The sequence below is a fragment of the Miniopterus schreibersii genome (genome assembly GCF_964146895.1).
Source record: "Miniopterus schreibersii genome assembly, chromosome: 1".
In the NCBI taxonomy this organism is placed as follows: domain Eukaryota; kingdom Metazoa; phylum Chordata; class Mammalia; order Chiroptera; family Miniopteridae; genus Miniopterus; species Miniopterus schreibersii.
The window spans coordinates 122,479,256-122,496,327 of record NC_138101.1 but is presented as its reverse complement, the minus strand read 5'-3'; the positions used below and the strand labels follow the sequence as shown (position 1 = coordinate 122,496,327).

The 17,072-nt window shown below is 33.4% G+C and overlaps 1 protein-coding gene across 4 annotated transcripts in view; it reads left to right on the top strand.

Annotated features, from left to right (window-relative positions):
- Window positions 1-17,072, top strand: part of MIPOL1 (mirror-image polydactyly 1) — a 270,347-nt gene that overhangs the window by 29,474 nt on the left and 223,801 nt on the right. For all 4 annotated transcript variants that reach the window (XM_081155068.1, XM_081155067.1, XM_081155069.1 and 1 more), the window contains one exon: window positions 32-110. In XM_081155068.1, coding sequence (XP_081011194.1) covers window positions 92-110 — 19 coding nt within the window. In that variant the 5' untranslated portion in view covers window positions 32-91. The remainder of the gene's footprint in view (window positions 1-31; window positions 111-17,072) is intronic.

Here is a 17,072-nt window from a genome sequence, read left to right as displayed (position 1 = left end):
GTTTATTTATCTAGAGTTGGCTTTATTTTAGCTTCAAATCTTGGAGCAAAAACCCGAGATATTGCCAGAGCAAACAAGAGCAGAAGTACAAATGGAGGACTGGTCAAAAGGTAAGGACTTTTAAGGTATTAATACCAAACCCCAGGTGTTGTGCTAGTTCAAGGCACTGAATGAAGTATGTTTGTTCTAACCGATATATTAGACAGGCAGACAAGCACACACACATGGACCCACAGACACAAAGGAGGAGACACACACAAAGAGACCCACATACTGCAAAAGAGACACAAAGAATGATACACAGAAAAAGACATGCATGCACAGAGAAAGAGACACACACAGAGGAAGATGTATTGAGAGGGAAAGGGAGACAGACACATAGGGAGAGACACAAAATGGGAGAGACTGAGAGAATGACTGGGAGAGAGATGCATAAAGAGGTACACTCAGAGAAAGAAACAGAAAGAGATGCAGAACAGTAAGGGGGAGCCTACACTCAAGTAGGGAGACACAGAGAGAAACACATGTGCATAGATACACACATGAAGACACACACATACCCAGACTCCAGGAAACCAAAATAAGAGAAACCCAGTGAGAAGGAGACAGAGAGATACGCTGAGAAAGAGAGAAAGACACTGAGAGACAGAGGCATAGGCATACAGACAGACACACCCACAGAGAGATGGTGTCAGAGGGGGCCAGAGACAGTCAGAGAGACAGAGACATGCAGAGATGTGCAGATGGAGACAGAGACAAGGAGAGAGAGAGAGATAAACACGTATGTACAGGCAGAGGGAGAGAACAGTCAGGGACAGAAACAATTTGAAAGACAGACTGAGATGGCCTGGAAGAGAGAGAGATAAAGAGGGCACATCTGGCTATAGAGCAAGATAGAGCCATAAAGAGCGAGGTTTAAAAAATGTTAGGTGTTTAATTGAGGTGTCTTATAGTAAAATGTTGCAAATCTGGAATCCTTGGGAAATGGACCATTCTGACTATAGTATCACATATAGTTGAAGGCTTAAACCTTATGCCCTTCATTTTTATTTTCTCTAGTTCTATAATTTAAAAATAGGATTATTGCCAACACATTACACATCCTTCTCTCTTTCTGGATTTCCCTTTCCTAACAGGGCTCCTTTTTCACCATATTTCAACCTTTACCTTTTTCAGAAGGTTAAAGGCCATATTGAGGGATTGTTCTAGCATAATTGTACTAAATAAGTTAATAATTACACATTCTTTTCAGGAATAGAATGATGCTGTGCTTCCTCAGTATCCCTTTTTCTGATTTCTACGTTTGTTTTTTATTTACATACTGTTACAAATTTTCTTGTTGTTTCTGCCTACCATTAACAACTTCTGTCTTATTTGTGATTTTTAGCTGCTTGTTATGAGTTTAGAATCGAGATAACCAAATTGTGTATAAAGTAATATCAAGTAAGGTAGTTAAAGGTTTTTAATACAAAGTTAAATGTTTTAGTGTATGGACTTCGTGACACTTAATTTTGGTCTACTCTCTTTATATAAGTTTGTGTCAAGGATACATACGTGTGAACCTGGGAACTAGTTTGTTTTACTTGTTTTTATTCATTTATGCAAACAAGCAAGCAAGCAGTCTTCTTCTGAAGCACTCAAAGCAGTTTTACTGCATTTATGTACAAAATGAGAAAAAAGGAAGTAAATAATGATGTTACTTATGTTCCCTATTCAGAGGTCACATTACTGTGAAAAGTCATGTTGTTCAAACTATACGCAGCCAGATCTTTAAGCCAAAGGAATTATTTTTAATATACCTGAAGAGCTAGAGGCTATGGAGGAAATTCTTCTCATAAATGTAGAACAAGCAGGAAAGATGCAGAGGAAGGAGCTGCTGAAGTTCTAGGATGCTCATCAAAAGGATGGATGATTTTAGGGCTAAAGACACGGATGCATAGTTTGCAAGAAACAGACCACAATAGATGTGACTAAACAGCATTAAGAAAATTTGCATTTTTACAGGCATGTTTTTGACATTGGAAATAGGAATTGGACAAGTATATATTTTATAAAGGGCCTGTTCATGAAACAGTATTATGGAATAAAATTAAACAGGTAAATGTAAGATCTTTTGAGTTTAGTAATAACAGATATGTTTAAACCAGTGAAGTCTACATGGTCATTTCCTTTATATCACTGGTCATGGGACTTACCATAAATTACAGATTGCTTCAAAACTCTCTTACACAAATGTTCATAGCCTAGCTCATCAATAGTTATTTTATTGAATGTTACTTATTTTTTTTATATTGAGCTAATTAAAAATTTGTGTTACAATCTGCATTACACAGATTTGCTTTTGTGTCCTCTTACAAATTTCATTATGAGGAGTACTAAAGTAGTTATTCTTTTCCTAACTTTATTGTAGAAACATTGCTGAATATTTAAGTCAAAGAATGGATGAGGTATATTATATTAATATAACCATTTACATTTTTCTTTGTTTTTGTCATTTGTAGGTAGTTTGGAAAATGTAAAGTTGACGTTTATAGGTAGGATGGGAGAAGACATCTATAAAACATGTCCAGGTTTCTTTTTTTATTTTAAGTTTTTAATTTATTTTTAAATATATTTTTATTGATTTCAGAGAGAGGAAGGGAGAGGGAGAGAGAGAGAGAGAGAGAAACATAAATAATGAGAGTCATCGATTGGCTACCTACTGCACACACACACACCCTTGCTAGGGATCAAGAGCGCAGCCCAGGCACGTGCCCCGACCCAGAATTTACCTGCGATCTCCTGAATCACAGGGTCGATGCTCAACCGCTGAGCCACGCCGACCGGGCTGTCCAGGTTTCTTTATGTAGTTAGAAAACAGACCTGAATGAATGAAATTTTCAGCTGATGGAAGCAATATGTGAGGGAATAAATGTGTAATGCCCAGTGAGCATTAGTAACACCTTCTGGCTTCTCAAGAAGTAAATGATGTTGTGCCCTTTCATGAAAACTTTTTTTTCCCCCAAGATTCTTTTTTTCCTGCTTTTTAAGGGGGAAAAAAAAGAAAGGTCGTAATCCAAGTATGCATGTAAAGTTAGCCCTCAGAAAGAATGAGTTGTTATGTGATTTTAGCCCTTTTTAGCATTTACTTATTACTTTACTGTATAAGAAAAAAGGGGGTCAAAAATCTCCTATGAGTAATTAATTGGAATGGTATAAAAATTTTCTGGATATTTTTTATATTAAATTTTGGTGATTTCTATTAAATTAGCAGAAACAGCAGTCCACTGGAAATATCTTATATATTATTTATGATTAAACGTGTATGCCATAAGTATACATACCTACAGTAATGTAGGTAAAAATGAGGTCTGGGTGCCAGTTAAATTTAGTATATTGTAAAACATATTTAAGTTTAGAACCTTTAGGGGTCAGTGTTCCCTAAGATAGATTAAAAAAGGTTACTGTGCCTACCCAAATTAAATATTAAGTCTGCTCTATTTTAAATATTTCTTACCAATTGATGATGAGAATCACACAGCTTGGGAAGCTTTAGATAAACACCATTCAGTGTTGTGGTTTCTTCAATATTATTTTCAAGTTTACTATTTTAGGAAATCATATTTAATGTGTATTTATGTACAGAGTAGTTATTTTCACTTAAGCTCAATTTAAATATGGATTGTTTTTAAACTATTTTCTGTTAAGCTAAAAAAGTAAGCATGGTTCTAAATCATTATACTCATTTGAAATTTGGATAAAAAACTACTTATAGAACTGCTTATGTTGAGTCCTTACCATGTGGTTTATTGGATGCTAGCAAATATTTTAAAAATCTTATCTTACTGATTTTAGGTAAAAAGCAAATGTGCTCTTTATTTTAGAAATGAACTAGCAATTAACCTTTTGTAGCCGTGATTCTTATGGTTCTTCTACCAAACAAAATAAATAACTAGGACAAAAACCTAGCAAAAGGTAACTTGTAAGTGGTTTATTGGTTTCTTGAGTCAGAATACTATTTATTTTTGCTTGGCATTTGGAACCTGTATGCCACCATCAATCTCTTTTATTATTGGTTCATTTATCTTTCTGCCTTCACAAAGTATATATTCTTTTTACCTTCTCTCTGTCTGTTGTCCTGTAGTTGAATTATACCTAAAACTATTTCATAACTTGCAAGCATTTTGTAAAAGTAGACATCTATAGAAAAACATCTAGGATGCTTTTAAGTGTCTTTGATCATTGTGACTAAAATATGATTATAGGATCTCATATCATTTTAATAAACTATTTTCTTTTAAAGCAGCGGGGAAAGAAATGTCAAGTTGCATAGAATGGGCATCCATTTCTACCAACTAGATTGTTGGCAGAAAAAAAATGATTTCCTAGGCATCATGAAATTCAAGGTTTTGAAAATATCTGGATAATTAAACATTTTGTGTTAAATAACAGGACTTGAATTGTTTTTAATAATTGACTTTCTAGTAAGTAATGGTGTATTTTCCCTAAATAAGTAATATAATTTACTTTGGTTTGTTTTAAAGCAGAAGGTGAATTGCACTGGAGAACCAATGTATTTAATAATTTTACTAAAATGTTACAGTAGAAAGAATGCATGTTTGGAGCTAGATTGACCTGGGTTTCAATTTTGTTAATATTCCACTTATTATCTTACTTATCTGGACTTGGGTACAAGTTTCATAGTTATTTTGAAGCCTGAGTTTTCTTGTGTTTGGAAGAGGAGAAATTTCCTTTAGGACTGTTTTGAAGATTAGGGATTGTGAATGTAAAAGCCCTTCTCCAATACCTGAAATGGGAAATGAGTTGATTTAATATGTATTTCATATACCAGAATGATTATTTTCAGTAGTTGTGATGATGATAATGGTTTTTACAGATTAAAAAAAAAAGATTGTTGACATATTTTACAGGACCTAAATAAGTGGTGGTGGTGCTTGTCATTGTATTTCATTCAGTTGTGAAAGTAGGCATATAAAAAAAGTTTTAAAAGTATTAGGAAACATAAATAACAATTTGAAATTCTTATTAGTTTTATAAGAAGCTTCGCATACAATATTCACACAGTATTATTACAAACGATTATTTTCAAAGTAGTATAGCTTATATTTAGTATATTTATACTTGATAGAGTGGAATATATAATCAGTACTATGCATTTAGGGTAAAATCTAATTTTGTTTGTATTGAAATCCCAATAGCGATAAAAATCTTCAGACTATTGGCATCATTCACACAATGTACTTTTCCCTTTTGGCAAGTATGAATTTAAGAATGCACTTTTAATTTTCCATATGTCATAGAGGGATTAAAGAACATTTCTGAGGTCTGATTAAATTTATTATTCATCTCCATAGTACCTAACTTAATAGAGTGCTGGTAACTTCTTACACATGACTGTCTAGAATATTTGAGAGAGTGGTTTTAGGACTACTGGCAGCTGGCCAGCAAGAGTTGACTTATTTCCAGAGGAAATGGCAAGGCAACTCTTAAAAGAATGACTGAGATTATACTATTTTATTTTAAAAATTATCTTATTTTAAATAAGTTTATTAAAGTACATGGGATTCTGGATGTCTTTATTTTTAAGCTTGATATGAGTGATTCTGTTAACTACTCTTGGCCACGGTAGGAAAGGGGAATGAACACACAAAAAAACAAAAAACATTTACAAGGACACTTAGTTTTCTAACTGGTTATAAAGTTTGTTACGAACTGTGTTTTGAGGTTCATCATTTCTGATACAAATAATTCACATTTGTTAATTTATGCCAAGTTTTCGCAGTTTTTTAAATAGACTTTATTTGTAGAGCAGTTTCAGGTTCACAGCAAAATTAAGCAAAAAGTACAGAATTCCCTTTATACACCCTACTTCTTAACCCTACATACGCACAATGTCCCCCACTCTCAGCATCCCCCACTGCAGTGGATATTTGTTCTAGTTGATGAACCTACCCATACATTTTTAATAAGGGAAAAGTTTGTGAGATGATAGGAATCTTTATTTCTTTTTACCCAATTTAGATTGTTTTAAATCAGATCAGTCTATACTCTTCATATAGAATTTTTACTATACCTGTGATGCTTCATTTTATAAAAATGATAATTGCTAAGCAGAATAAGCAGGAAAATGGTAAATTTCTTTTTTTGAATAGGGCCACTTCTCCCCCATTTCTATACTATTGACATGCTCTTCTCTTTGTACAACTTGTGACTATTTCTTTGATTTATAGAAATCCAATTCTACTTTTATTATACAAGCTCTTTCAAGTTTATCTGAGGCCATGAAAATATGAATATTTTTTTTGAAATAAAAAACTACTTGAATTTTTAAAAAGTTTTTGCTTTGTTTTAAATTCTTCGTCCTCAAGACTCTGAGCTCTTTGATAAATGTCCTCATGTGCTTCTAGCTATTGCTCTTTCGTGCCATAGCACTTCCTGGAACACATATGTATGATACAAATCTTAATATGATCTTGAATCTTTAATTTTCTAGAAATTAGAATTTCAGTTTATCACATTTAAGATGATTGTGCTCTCCAGAGTGACTATATTTGTCACTTTTAGTGTGACTGCTATAAAGTCCTGAGTGTACATTGGCATTTTGTTGATTCTGCAGATCTGAGTCAATATGCATTGATGTAGAAACCGAACTTACGGCCGTTTACACAGTCGGTCCAGGTTGGCTGTGGAGTGGGACTGATGTGCCTATGTTTATTGCATTTACTCACTACTTTTGGTTATAAATAAATTTGATAGGTGAAAAAAATACTTTGGGGGAGTTACCAAATACTCCAATTGTGTGTGTGTGTGTTTTAATCAAAATTTACCCTGTTGGACATTATGCTAATCTTTTTGGGAGACGTTTGAGATACAGTTTTTTCTTTGTTTTGCCTTTTGTGTTTGTATTTTTTCTTGGGTAATATGAAAAAGGAAACAAACAGTTTAGACTACAAAATTTTGAAATTGCTTGCTTAGATTATTTCATAGTCTAAACGATTGAATTTAAAATATTCTAATCTATAGCTTTTGAGTAAAATTGATAATCCTTTGATAAGTGGTAAAACTGTGCTGATGATGTATGGTAAAAACTAATTATTTTAGAAAACTCTGTTTTGACTTTCATTTTTATGTTTTGAGTGAGCCCAGCCTTCACATATCAAAACTTTTTGGTACTTTAAATTCAGGATGCTAGTGGGTGAAAGTTCAAAGTAATTAGTTCAAACAGATAAAATTGTACTTGTAGAGATAGTGAATATGTTAGTTTTGCAAATGTAATATTTTTTAAATTAAAAATTAAATTTTCCTCAATAGTTTCACTTGTGTACTTGAGGTAATTTGATGTATTCTAAATAGAGCACAGTAATGTTTATTGATTTTGAGCATTTTTATTATAGAAATATAATCAAAGTTAAGAACCAGATGACCTTATTTCCTTCTTCAATTAACTCCCTATTTTTTCCCTATTTTACCCCAGTGTTCAAGATTTTCAGACTAATATTGATTCCTAACAAGTGGAGATAGCTAGGGTTTATTCAGCATTAGTTTGCTTGAACCAACACATGTATTGGAGGAAATATGATAGGAAAGACAGACCAAATACATAGTCCTAAGGATTCAGGCTTTTGTATATGTTCTAACATTTGAGTATGGATTTTAGAGTATTCTGTATCCTTTCCACAGATTGCTGTAAAGAATTTGCGATTTCAATGAATTTTTATTTTAAGTAGGTTAGATGGTTTTTGAATCTTTATAAAAAAATTAACGTTGCAAAATTTAGAGTCACTGAAGCCTTTTATTCAATTGCGTTTAAGAGTTTAAAGTTAAAAAACTAATGATTTCAATTCAGCAATCTGATAGCTTCCTTTCAGAAACCTTCATTGCCTATATTTTATAATCAACCAGTACAGAGTTTAAGACCAGGACAGGCTGCATTAGTTCAGGTAAGAAGAGCAAAGACACAACAAAAATTTTCATTAAAAAAGCAGTCCTTGATCTCCTGAGAATGCAGTTGAGACCAGCATCAGAGATTTCCTCTGCATTTTTAATAGGCCGTTTGCTCTCTAAGATGTTCTGTATTGGTCCTTTATTATCTTTTTCTTTTTTAAAAGTCTCTGCCCCTCTGTGGAGTCATTTTAAATAAACACATGTTTTTAAAAAAACAAACTTATTTTTCTCAGGCCTTTTTTTGGTCTCAGGTATTTAATGCTTTTTTTAAAAGTTAAAAATACTAATTCTAACAAGGAGCTGATGATGCTATGGTGACTAGTATGACACTAGTATAGTAGGCACAGTTGATTAATGAAATGGGAATCTCTACCTTTTATGTTTCTGTTTTGTTTTGTTTTCCTGGAGAAACAAATGGTAAATTTGAATAAAACACACATCATTTGCATAGAAAGTTATGTAATGATGCCATATAGAGTATAATGATTTCCTAAAACCTTGTATTTAAAGTAACCTGAATTACAATGAGAGATAAACAGAATATTTACCCATCCCTTATGAGCTGCTGCTGATATGTAAATTTATTCTTCTACTTTGCACAAATATACTTTTGAGCTACTGCTTAAACACTTTGAGGTCCTTAGTCAAACAGTTTTAATGATGCCTCCAATATTGTGAAAGTGTGACATTTGATGAATGTCTCATATAGTTTTGATATCTGGGCACATGTCAACAAAAAAAATGAACATTGGTTTGTCATGCAACACCTAGATAATTTATAATTTTACTGTTTATATCCATCTTGACATTTTTTATCTGCCAAAGGCAGGTTTCATTTGGAATCTTAATCTGAGATTTATTTGGTGGATCTGGAAATCATAGCTAGGGTTCCCACAGGAAATGGTCCATCTACCAACAGATTAAATGGCAGTCCTGCAGTTGTTAGGGGAGCTCTGCATTTAACACACATGCATACTCATTCAGACAGCACTGTGGAGAAAAATTAAAGTAGTAACCCAGGTTTAGGAACAATGTAGCTAAAAAGTCCCATATTTGCTGAATGACAAAGGGTTATATAGCAGCATTTCATTTTATTATTCGTGCTTGAATTTCTTGTTTGCTCTGTTGAGTCTGCTGACGAATACTAATAAATGCCTGCAACAATCCAGACGAGAGATGCCTGGCAACAAAGCTATGCGGTGGACCTCCCTGATCTTCTCCAGTTCACAACCTGACCTTTTGAAAAATTGGCTGGGCTAAGCTGCAGAATTTGGGTGTAATGGTTATTGTTAACTCCAGCTTTAGGATTTATTAATTTGTGTGATCAAGACTTACCTATACTTCAAAGTTTCAAAAGACCAAACACAATCATCCATCCATTAGAACTAACATTGTGTTTCAGTGATTTCCACTTAGTATCCGACTGGTGATTCTTCTGTTTTGTTTTCCAAACCTAAAAATGCTCTTAAGTAAAATGAAAGGCACATATAAAGAAAATCTATTTTTTCTCTTTATACTCATTATTGGAAAAGTTACCTTCTATAAATGACTTATGAGATTGTCGAATACATGGACAATCAGTGTATGTTCATACTTAAAACATATAAAATTATGAAACCTATTTTACCTGAAATTGTAGAAATTTAAGATTTACCTCGTTCATTTACATTTTTAATTGCTTGATACAAATTAGTCTTATAGTAAGAAAATTTGAGAAAGGCTGAAAAGGTTAGAAATATATAGTAAGTAAGCCAAATAGTTCCTATCACTGGAACACCAAAAGAATAAAGGGGGGATAGTTTTCACAGTCATTTCAGCCTAAGTAATATTTGTAATGGTTTAAATAGGATGATAAAAGTTTTACAAAGCTTTATTTTATGTGATATGTTCATAAGTTAATTAGGTAGCCTAAGCTTTAGGAGATTACACTGTTGTACTCTGTTCATGGCCTTCTATAAGAAACGGTGTTAAAATTTAAAAACTGCAACCTTACTTAGAACTTAGTTTTTACACAGAATTCTGACCTTTTTCCCGTATGGAATGAATATTGATGTGTTCATGACTATTTGAGACTCATTGAAACAAACAAAAACTTTAAAAAAGTTGGTGCAGTGATACCACATTAAATAGCTTTTTTACAATAAAACAAGTAACAAAATTTCAGTAATTTCCATGACTAAGCAATGGAGAACTTGTCACATGATATACTGAGTCATTGAATTGTCTTAATAAAAAATGAAATAACTCATCACCACTTCATTTTGACATGTTTATCTAGATATACAACAATGTACAGGATGTAGTTTATTTTGAATGTCTAATGTCATGTCCAAGTGATTAAATTATGTGGTATTGACACGTTTCATGATTTTCCAGCTTTATAAACCTTTGTAAAACCTTAGTTCAGTCACTCACAGCTACAACCAGCCTCTTCTTCCCCATGTGGTTTTGACTTCCCCTCTCTCTCTTCATACATCTATAAAGAAATGAAATACGCCTTATAGAACTATGACTGTGATTCTGTGCTTTCCAACGTGGTAACCAATGCCTACATTTAGCTTTGAGCACTTGAAATGTGGCAATGAGTATGGAGAATTAAAATGAAAATTACAGTTCTTTTTTCTTCTTCCTCTTATGGCAGTTCAAGAAAAAAAAAATTCAAAAACCCCTGAGAGCATATACAAAATATACAGTGTCTAAGAAACGAGTTTGCATTTTTTTAAATCAAAGAGTCAAAAGTTACATAATTACTGTGACTCCTAAATGAGAATGTGTGAATGATAAGCAGCTGTGATCTACTAGCTATGGTCCTTATTATATCTAATATCATGTGCCAATGTAGTGAGTGCTCAAAGTATGTTATAGAACATGCTCTTTACATTTCTTATTTTCCTGCCATGGGATTGAATTTACAGAATTATACTATTAATTTCATTTGTATGGGATTGAATTTTCTTTCAGGGTCTTTTGCTATTGTCAATTTCCAAATTTTGAAGTCTATTATTACTGTAATTTATTAGTTTTATAATCTGGTACAAACTTTATTAAACCATTATTTATTAATTACAAGTTTTAACCTAATCAAGTATTTCTATTATGTTTCATTGAATGAGGTAACATTTTGTTTTTCATGTCCATGTATTGTGATATTTTAATAAGAATTTTCTTATTACATTTTATTTCTTATTTTAATAAGTAAATATTTTGCTTTCAGCAATACAGATTTTCACAGATAATATAGCTAACATGTATTGGAGTGTGAATTCTGGGCTGACACTCTTCGAAGAGATTGTATAATTTAAATAATTTAATTCTCAACCCTTTGAAGTGGTTGCTATTATTTTGTACTTTTTATTGATAGTGAAATTGATGAGAGGTTAAGTAATTTACTAAAAGTCATACAGCGATGTGGTAGAGCCAGAATTAAAGCCCTGAAGTCCATCTTAAGAGCCCATGCTTTTGGTTCTGCGTGGAAGATCTAAATACAGCAGTGTTCTAGTTGGAAGGTCTGAACCTTTCTCTTGTACACATTTGTATTAGGTATGACTACTGTGATGTGTCAGAAGTTTCTGGGGTCTCTTATGTTTGGGGGGAGAAAACCATATATGTAAATATGTAAAGCAAAACTTCCCTCCCCCCAAAAAAGAAAACAAATAGTCAGAAATATTTAGTAGAGGAAATAAGTAGTATCTATGCACATGTACAATAGATAACCTACATTTAACTTTAGGAATTGGTAGAATTTATTTGGAGCCACTAACTGGTTGTTGTTCTGATTTTGTTGAAACTAATATTCATTTAGAAAAATCTTTAACCATTGAGAAAAAGACAACATCTTTTGTTTAAAATGTGGGGTTACTATAGTAATCCCATTATTACATCAAATTTGCATCTATTTAATAATAATATTTTGTATCATTTTGATGTTCTTATATAATGTGGTGATAGACAATGTAAAAAAGAAGCAGACAATATACAAAAGAAACAATAAACATGAGGTTTTTATTTTTATATTTATGAAATCAGATCCTACAGTATAAGTAATAACCTTAAAAAAATAAAAAAACAGTTTTAAGGAAGTGTTAGCAAGTGTCAGAAAGCACATTAACAAATTGCCTCCTTTATGATTCATTTTGGATACAAATTTCCCTGAGTAGCACCTGCATCTGAAGGAGCAAGAAATCTATTTATTTGAATGTACTTGCCTATAGTACTTCTGTTCCCCTTTCTCTTTCTTTGCCAGTGAGCTCTCAGGTAGCTGGGATGTTGGTGTTCTGAGTAACCCCAGTAGATCCCTAGAGACAATTTTAGCTCAACCACTCTGAAGAAACAGCTCTGTAAACAGCATTGACCCCCCAGGGGACCATCAAATCCGTTTACACAGATACCAGTTGTCACAAACTATTTACAAAGCCAGACAGAACAGAATTTCCCAGCCTCTAAGAATCCCTATTTGATTCTAGCCGCCTCCTCACTTCTGTATAGTAGTTGTGAAATAAGTTACTTTTGGCCAGGAGTCATGATTTCTTGTGTAGCATCAATTTAACGAGCATAATATACAGTGACTAATGTATAATTGTCTGGATTTTTTAACTCAAAGGGGATTCTAAAGCTTTCTTTCCTAGAATAGGAAATGGCGTATAATACTGTTAATTTTCTAGACTAAGGAACTGAGAATTTAATAACAAGGCTAGCATTGAGATAGTTGGCAGTACTGGTACCTCCAGAAGTAAGAGAATTTGTTAGATCATGAAAATAGTCCTTTGGAAATGGCATGAAAGTCACTAGAGGGACACAGCATATACTTCAAAGCATATACTGCAGACCACCTAGGCACATGTATTAAATATTAAGGCTCCAAAAAATATCTTCACTAAGTCCGCTCATTTTGACCCAGTGAGTAATCTATCTCTAGCACTAGCTATAGGTGCCATTTGAGGAATATCTAGTCGTAGTCTTCTATAACATTTTTCAATGGTCACAGGATAAGTTTACATGCAGTGGTAGCATTAGATAGTAATAGCAAGAATTGGGGAATATATTTGAAGTGGTCAAATTCTATGTCCAAATTATACAGTGTGCCCATAGAAGAGCAAATAAATAAAAAGCCTGATAGTTGTCATAAAAAAATTTCTATTATTTAACTCTGAGGCAAGTTAGACCTCAGAGACTTATGAATTATGTAGAAGAGATTGATAATTTATTCTCTAAGTCCATTCAGAGTTATGAATTTGAATAGTAATACTCTTAATGATGAAACAATTAACAATGACATTGATTAAACACTGAAGCAAATTACTAAAGAAGGTTATAGAGTTTCTGTTTTAAAACATGCAGGAGAGAAGAATCAATAGTTTTAGTTTTAAGCTTTTGTCTGCCTGCAGATAAGAGTTTTAATTAAAAGTGAGTATGTTCTTTTAAACGTTTATCTAATTGGTTAGCAAAACATACCTATAACTTCACTTTATGTTGCATTTTAGTGACTTATCTGTTTATATTTCCATATATAATGCTTTCTCAAGTGATGGGCAATACAGACATCTCAACTAAAGCTCTTAATAGCTTCATCCAATTATCACTTCATAAAGACCTTTCTCCTGGGTTGTAGAGTTCAGGAAAAATAATTGAAGATTGAATTAGAGTCTCCAAGTGCTATTTTTTTTAAAAAAATGTTTTGTTTTGTTTTTACTGATTTCAGAGAGAGAGATATTGAAACATCAATGGTGAGAGTCATCAATTGGCTGCCTCCTGCACGCTCCCTACTGGGGATCGAGCCCGCAACCCAGACATGTGCCCTGACCGGGAATCGAACCCTGACCTCCTGGTTCATAGGTTTACACAACCACTGAGCCACACCAGCCGGGCTCCAAGTGCTATTTTTTTCTCTCGGTTGGAGAAGGTACTAACTGAGAAATTAAATTTAAGTTGGGCTTGAAATAAGGTAAAGAAAATTTGGCAATACAATAGGATAGAGTAGTATCTTAAAATCTGACTTGAAAAGTCAAGCAATTTGAGAGTAAGCAACTTACTCTCAAATGTTTCAGAAAAATTATATATGTGTAGGCAGGCAGATAAATAGATAGATGCAGAGAGAACGAATAATAAAGAAAGTATAGTGAAATGGTAACATTTGGGGAATCTGGATGAAGGGTATATAGGAATTCTTTGTACTATTTTTGCAACTTTTTATAAGACTGAAATTATTTCCAAAAAAAGAGGGGGGGGGGAGACTGTTATCTACAGTCGCTTCTTGTCACCTTTCTCCCCTCTGTCCTTAGCATGTTTATGTAGACCATGAAGCCTTTTGCATTTGGCTCTCATTTCTCCTCTCCCTTTCTTGCCGTTTTCCTGAACGACTTCAGTGTCTTCAGAGTTGACGTTTCGTTACCCTGAGTCCTTGATTTCCTCCTCTATGTGTACCTTCGCCATCAGTCTATTTTATCAACCCATTGCCAGTTAAACCACATCGTGGACTTCGTTTTTACATGTTGCTCATTTTGGAAATTTTCACTTCCTGACTATACCATCTTCTAATTTCAATATAAGAAATGACTTTTTGTTTTTTGTAAATCTATTCCTTCTTTTTAGGGCCTGTTCCTTACAGTCTGTCACTTTTTCTGTATTTCTCATACCTCAAATCCTTTGGCATTTCACTACTTGTCCTTTTTTTTTTTTTGGTAACAAATGCCTTTGTGAAATCTTCCCAGAGTTTAGCTTTGAGCATCAGTATATCTAGCCATTTGTATTTGGTCTCTAAAGCCCTAGCAGAATCCTTCCTTATCACATTGTATTCATATTATTAGATCAGCTCGCCTTCTTCAATGCACTATAGAATCCTTGGGGGGAGAGGGGTACTGTTTCTTACTTGTTTTTGTTTTTCTAGTACTTATCACAGGGCACAACACACTGTAGGTTTTCCATGAATTATTAAATTAATGACTAAATGAGAGGGGTCAGACTTTATATACAAATGGCTGAATTCTGATATAGGATGATGCAATATGGCAGAGTAGAAGAACATTGAGAGCATTCGGGGGATTTAAGCAATATTTGCTAAAATAGGCAAAAAAAGGCAGACAGAAAGGAAAATTTTATAAATCAGCCTTGTTTACTCTAAAGTAAAAGTCTTGATAGAAGAGTATGGATAGTCTGATTTGCAGAGCAGGTTCCAAATGTCCGATGAACAGTTATAGTTAGGAATCTAAAATACAGAACAAGAGTAAAAACATCCAGAATTAATGAGAGTCAAATAACAGAGTGCAGGTTTCTTCAAAAATATTAAACACTTAGAATTGAAATCCAGAAGTGTGGTAGGACTTGTCAAGTTCATTTCAATAATACTACAAAGGGTTCTAATTACTACAGTGCAGGAGGGATCAGCAAGGAGTCCTCTTATTGGGCAGCTCCCACCTCTCTCTGAGATTGGAGGTAATAGCACAGTCACAGCTGAAAAGGCCCTGATTTGCCGAGAAATCAACAAATCACAAATTTACATTAGGTACACGGAAGTAAGAGAGGTTATAATTGTGGTAAACAAGTACAGGTATCAGGGATGGGGTAAACTAAACACTAGAATGTTAGGAATAAAAAACTGAGAGGAGAAAGATGCTAAACTAGACCCAGAAATACAGAGGTAAAAATATGGGACAATTTGTAGATAATGCAAAGTTTGGTCTCAAAAACAGGTCAAAGAGTCATGACTTAAGATTCTGAAGCAGTTGGTATAGTATTGGCATAAGCAACTGGGGGCTATTTATAGCTATAGCTGGCACATAGTTTTACTTTCTGATGAACTTTTGTACCTCATAAACTGGAGCATAGTATAGGCCCTAATAGTTACTTTTTGATACGTCCCTGGGAACATTTTGTTATTTGATATTGCTACTTAGAATTCTTTCATTTGAATTATAAATTCTATGGAGTATTGGAAAGCATGGTTTAGTGATACAGTGGTATACCTTAGAGTCCATTTATAAAAATGTCTCATTCAGATTTGGGGGTTGCATGTGACCAGTACCAGCCTGTTCTAGAAAAGCTGCATGATGAACAGCTAAAGCCAACCAAAACATTTTGAAATGTCAAGAAGCAACAAATAATCTCCAGAAACCTAAAATTGTTAAATTTTAAATCAACATAGAATATAATGTTGAAATTTTATAGATATCTTACAGTATTTAATTATGATAGCACATTTTCCCAATTCATTCCCTCAAATAAAGTGAAATAAAGAGTAATTTACTAAAAATGGTTTCTGTTCTAGCTTTAGCCACCAATAAGACAGTGTCCAGACTTGGGGTTTATAACTGGCTGTACCTAATTTCAGCACGTATACAAGCAAAGTATTTCTTTTTAAAGAAAGAATACTTTGTGAGAGGTACCTATTTATAAGTGCCCCTCTCTGTTTTTATTTTAAAACTACCTCAGATTTGGCTGGTTGGAGACAGCATCATCAATAAGCAGACGATATTCACCTGCTTCTTACAGCTCTGCTTTTTAAAGTTTCTCTGGATATAATAAAGTCCTAGTTATAATCAATGTTAGTTCCTGTTGATCTGATTTACTGGTGAAAGAGTTTGTTTTGTGCACTTGAATGTGTGTCAGTTTCTTCCAAAAAATCAGATATACTCTATTCTTTTGAAACAGCTTAAAATACTAGTTACAGCTTAAAATAATGTTTATGAGATAGCCAGGCATTGCGAAACAGATCCTCTAGTGTATAATACATACCTGATGGAATGGGAGTTAAAAATAATTCTAATATTCATTTTATAATATGATGATGATGATTACAAAAATAATAGCATTTATTGACGTACCAGACAGTAGGCCAAGTTTTTTGCGTGTATTAATTCATTTAATCCTCACAGCACCTGAGGTAAGTGTTATTGTATTACCATTTTAAAAACAAAAAACTGAGGTGTGGATAGGTTAGTTACTTGCCCGAAGTTATACACTTGGCAAAGCTGGAATTCTGATCCAGGCAGTCTAATATCGGAGTTCCAGGCACAATATCATTTCACTATAATCATTAATTTATTGCAACCTAGTTTTCAAAGTTTAGGGAGAAAAAGTAATCTGAAAATAATACCTCTAAATCAATGCTTTTCAAGTTTGATTGCATGCTGGAG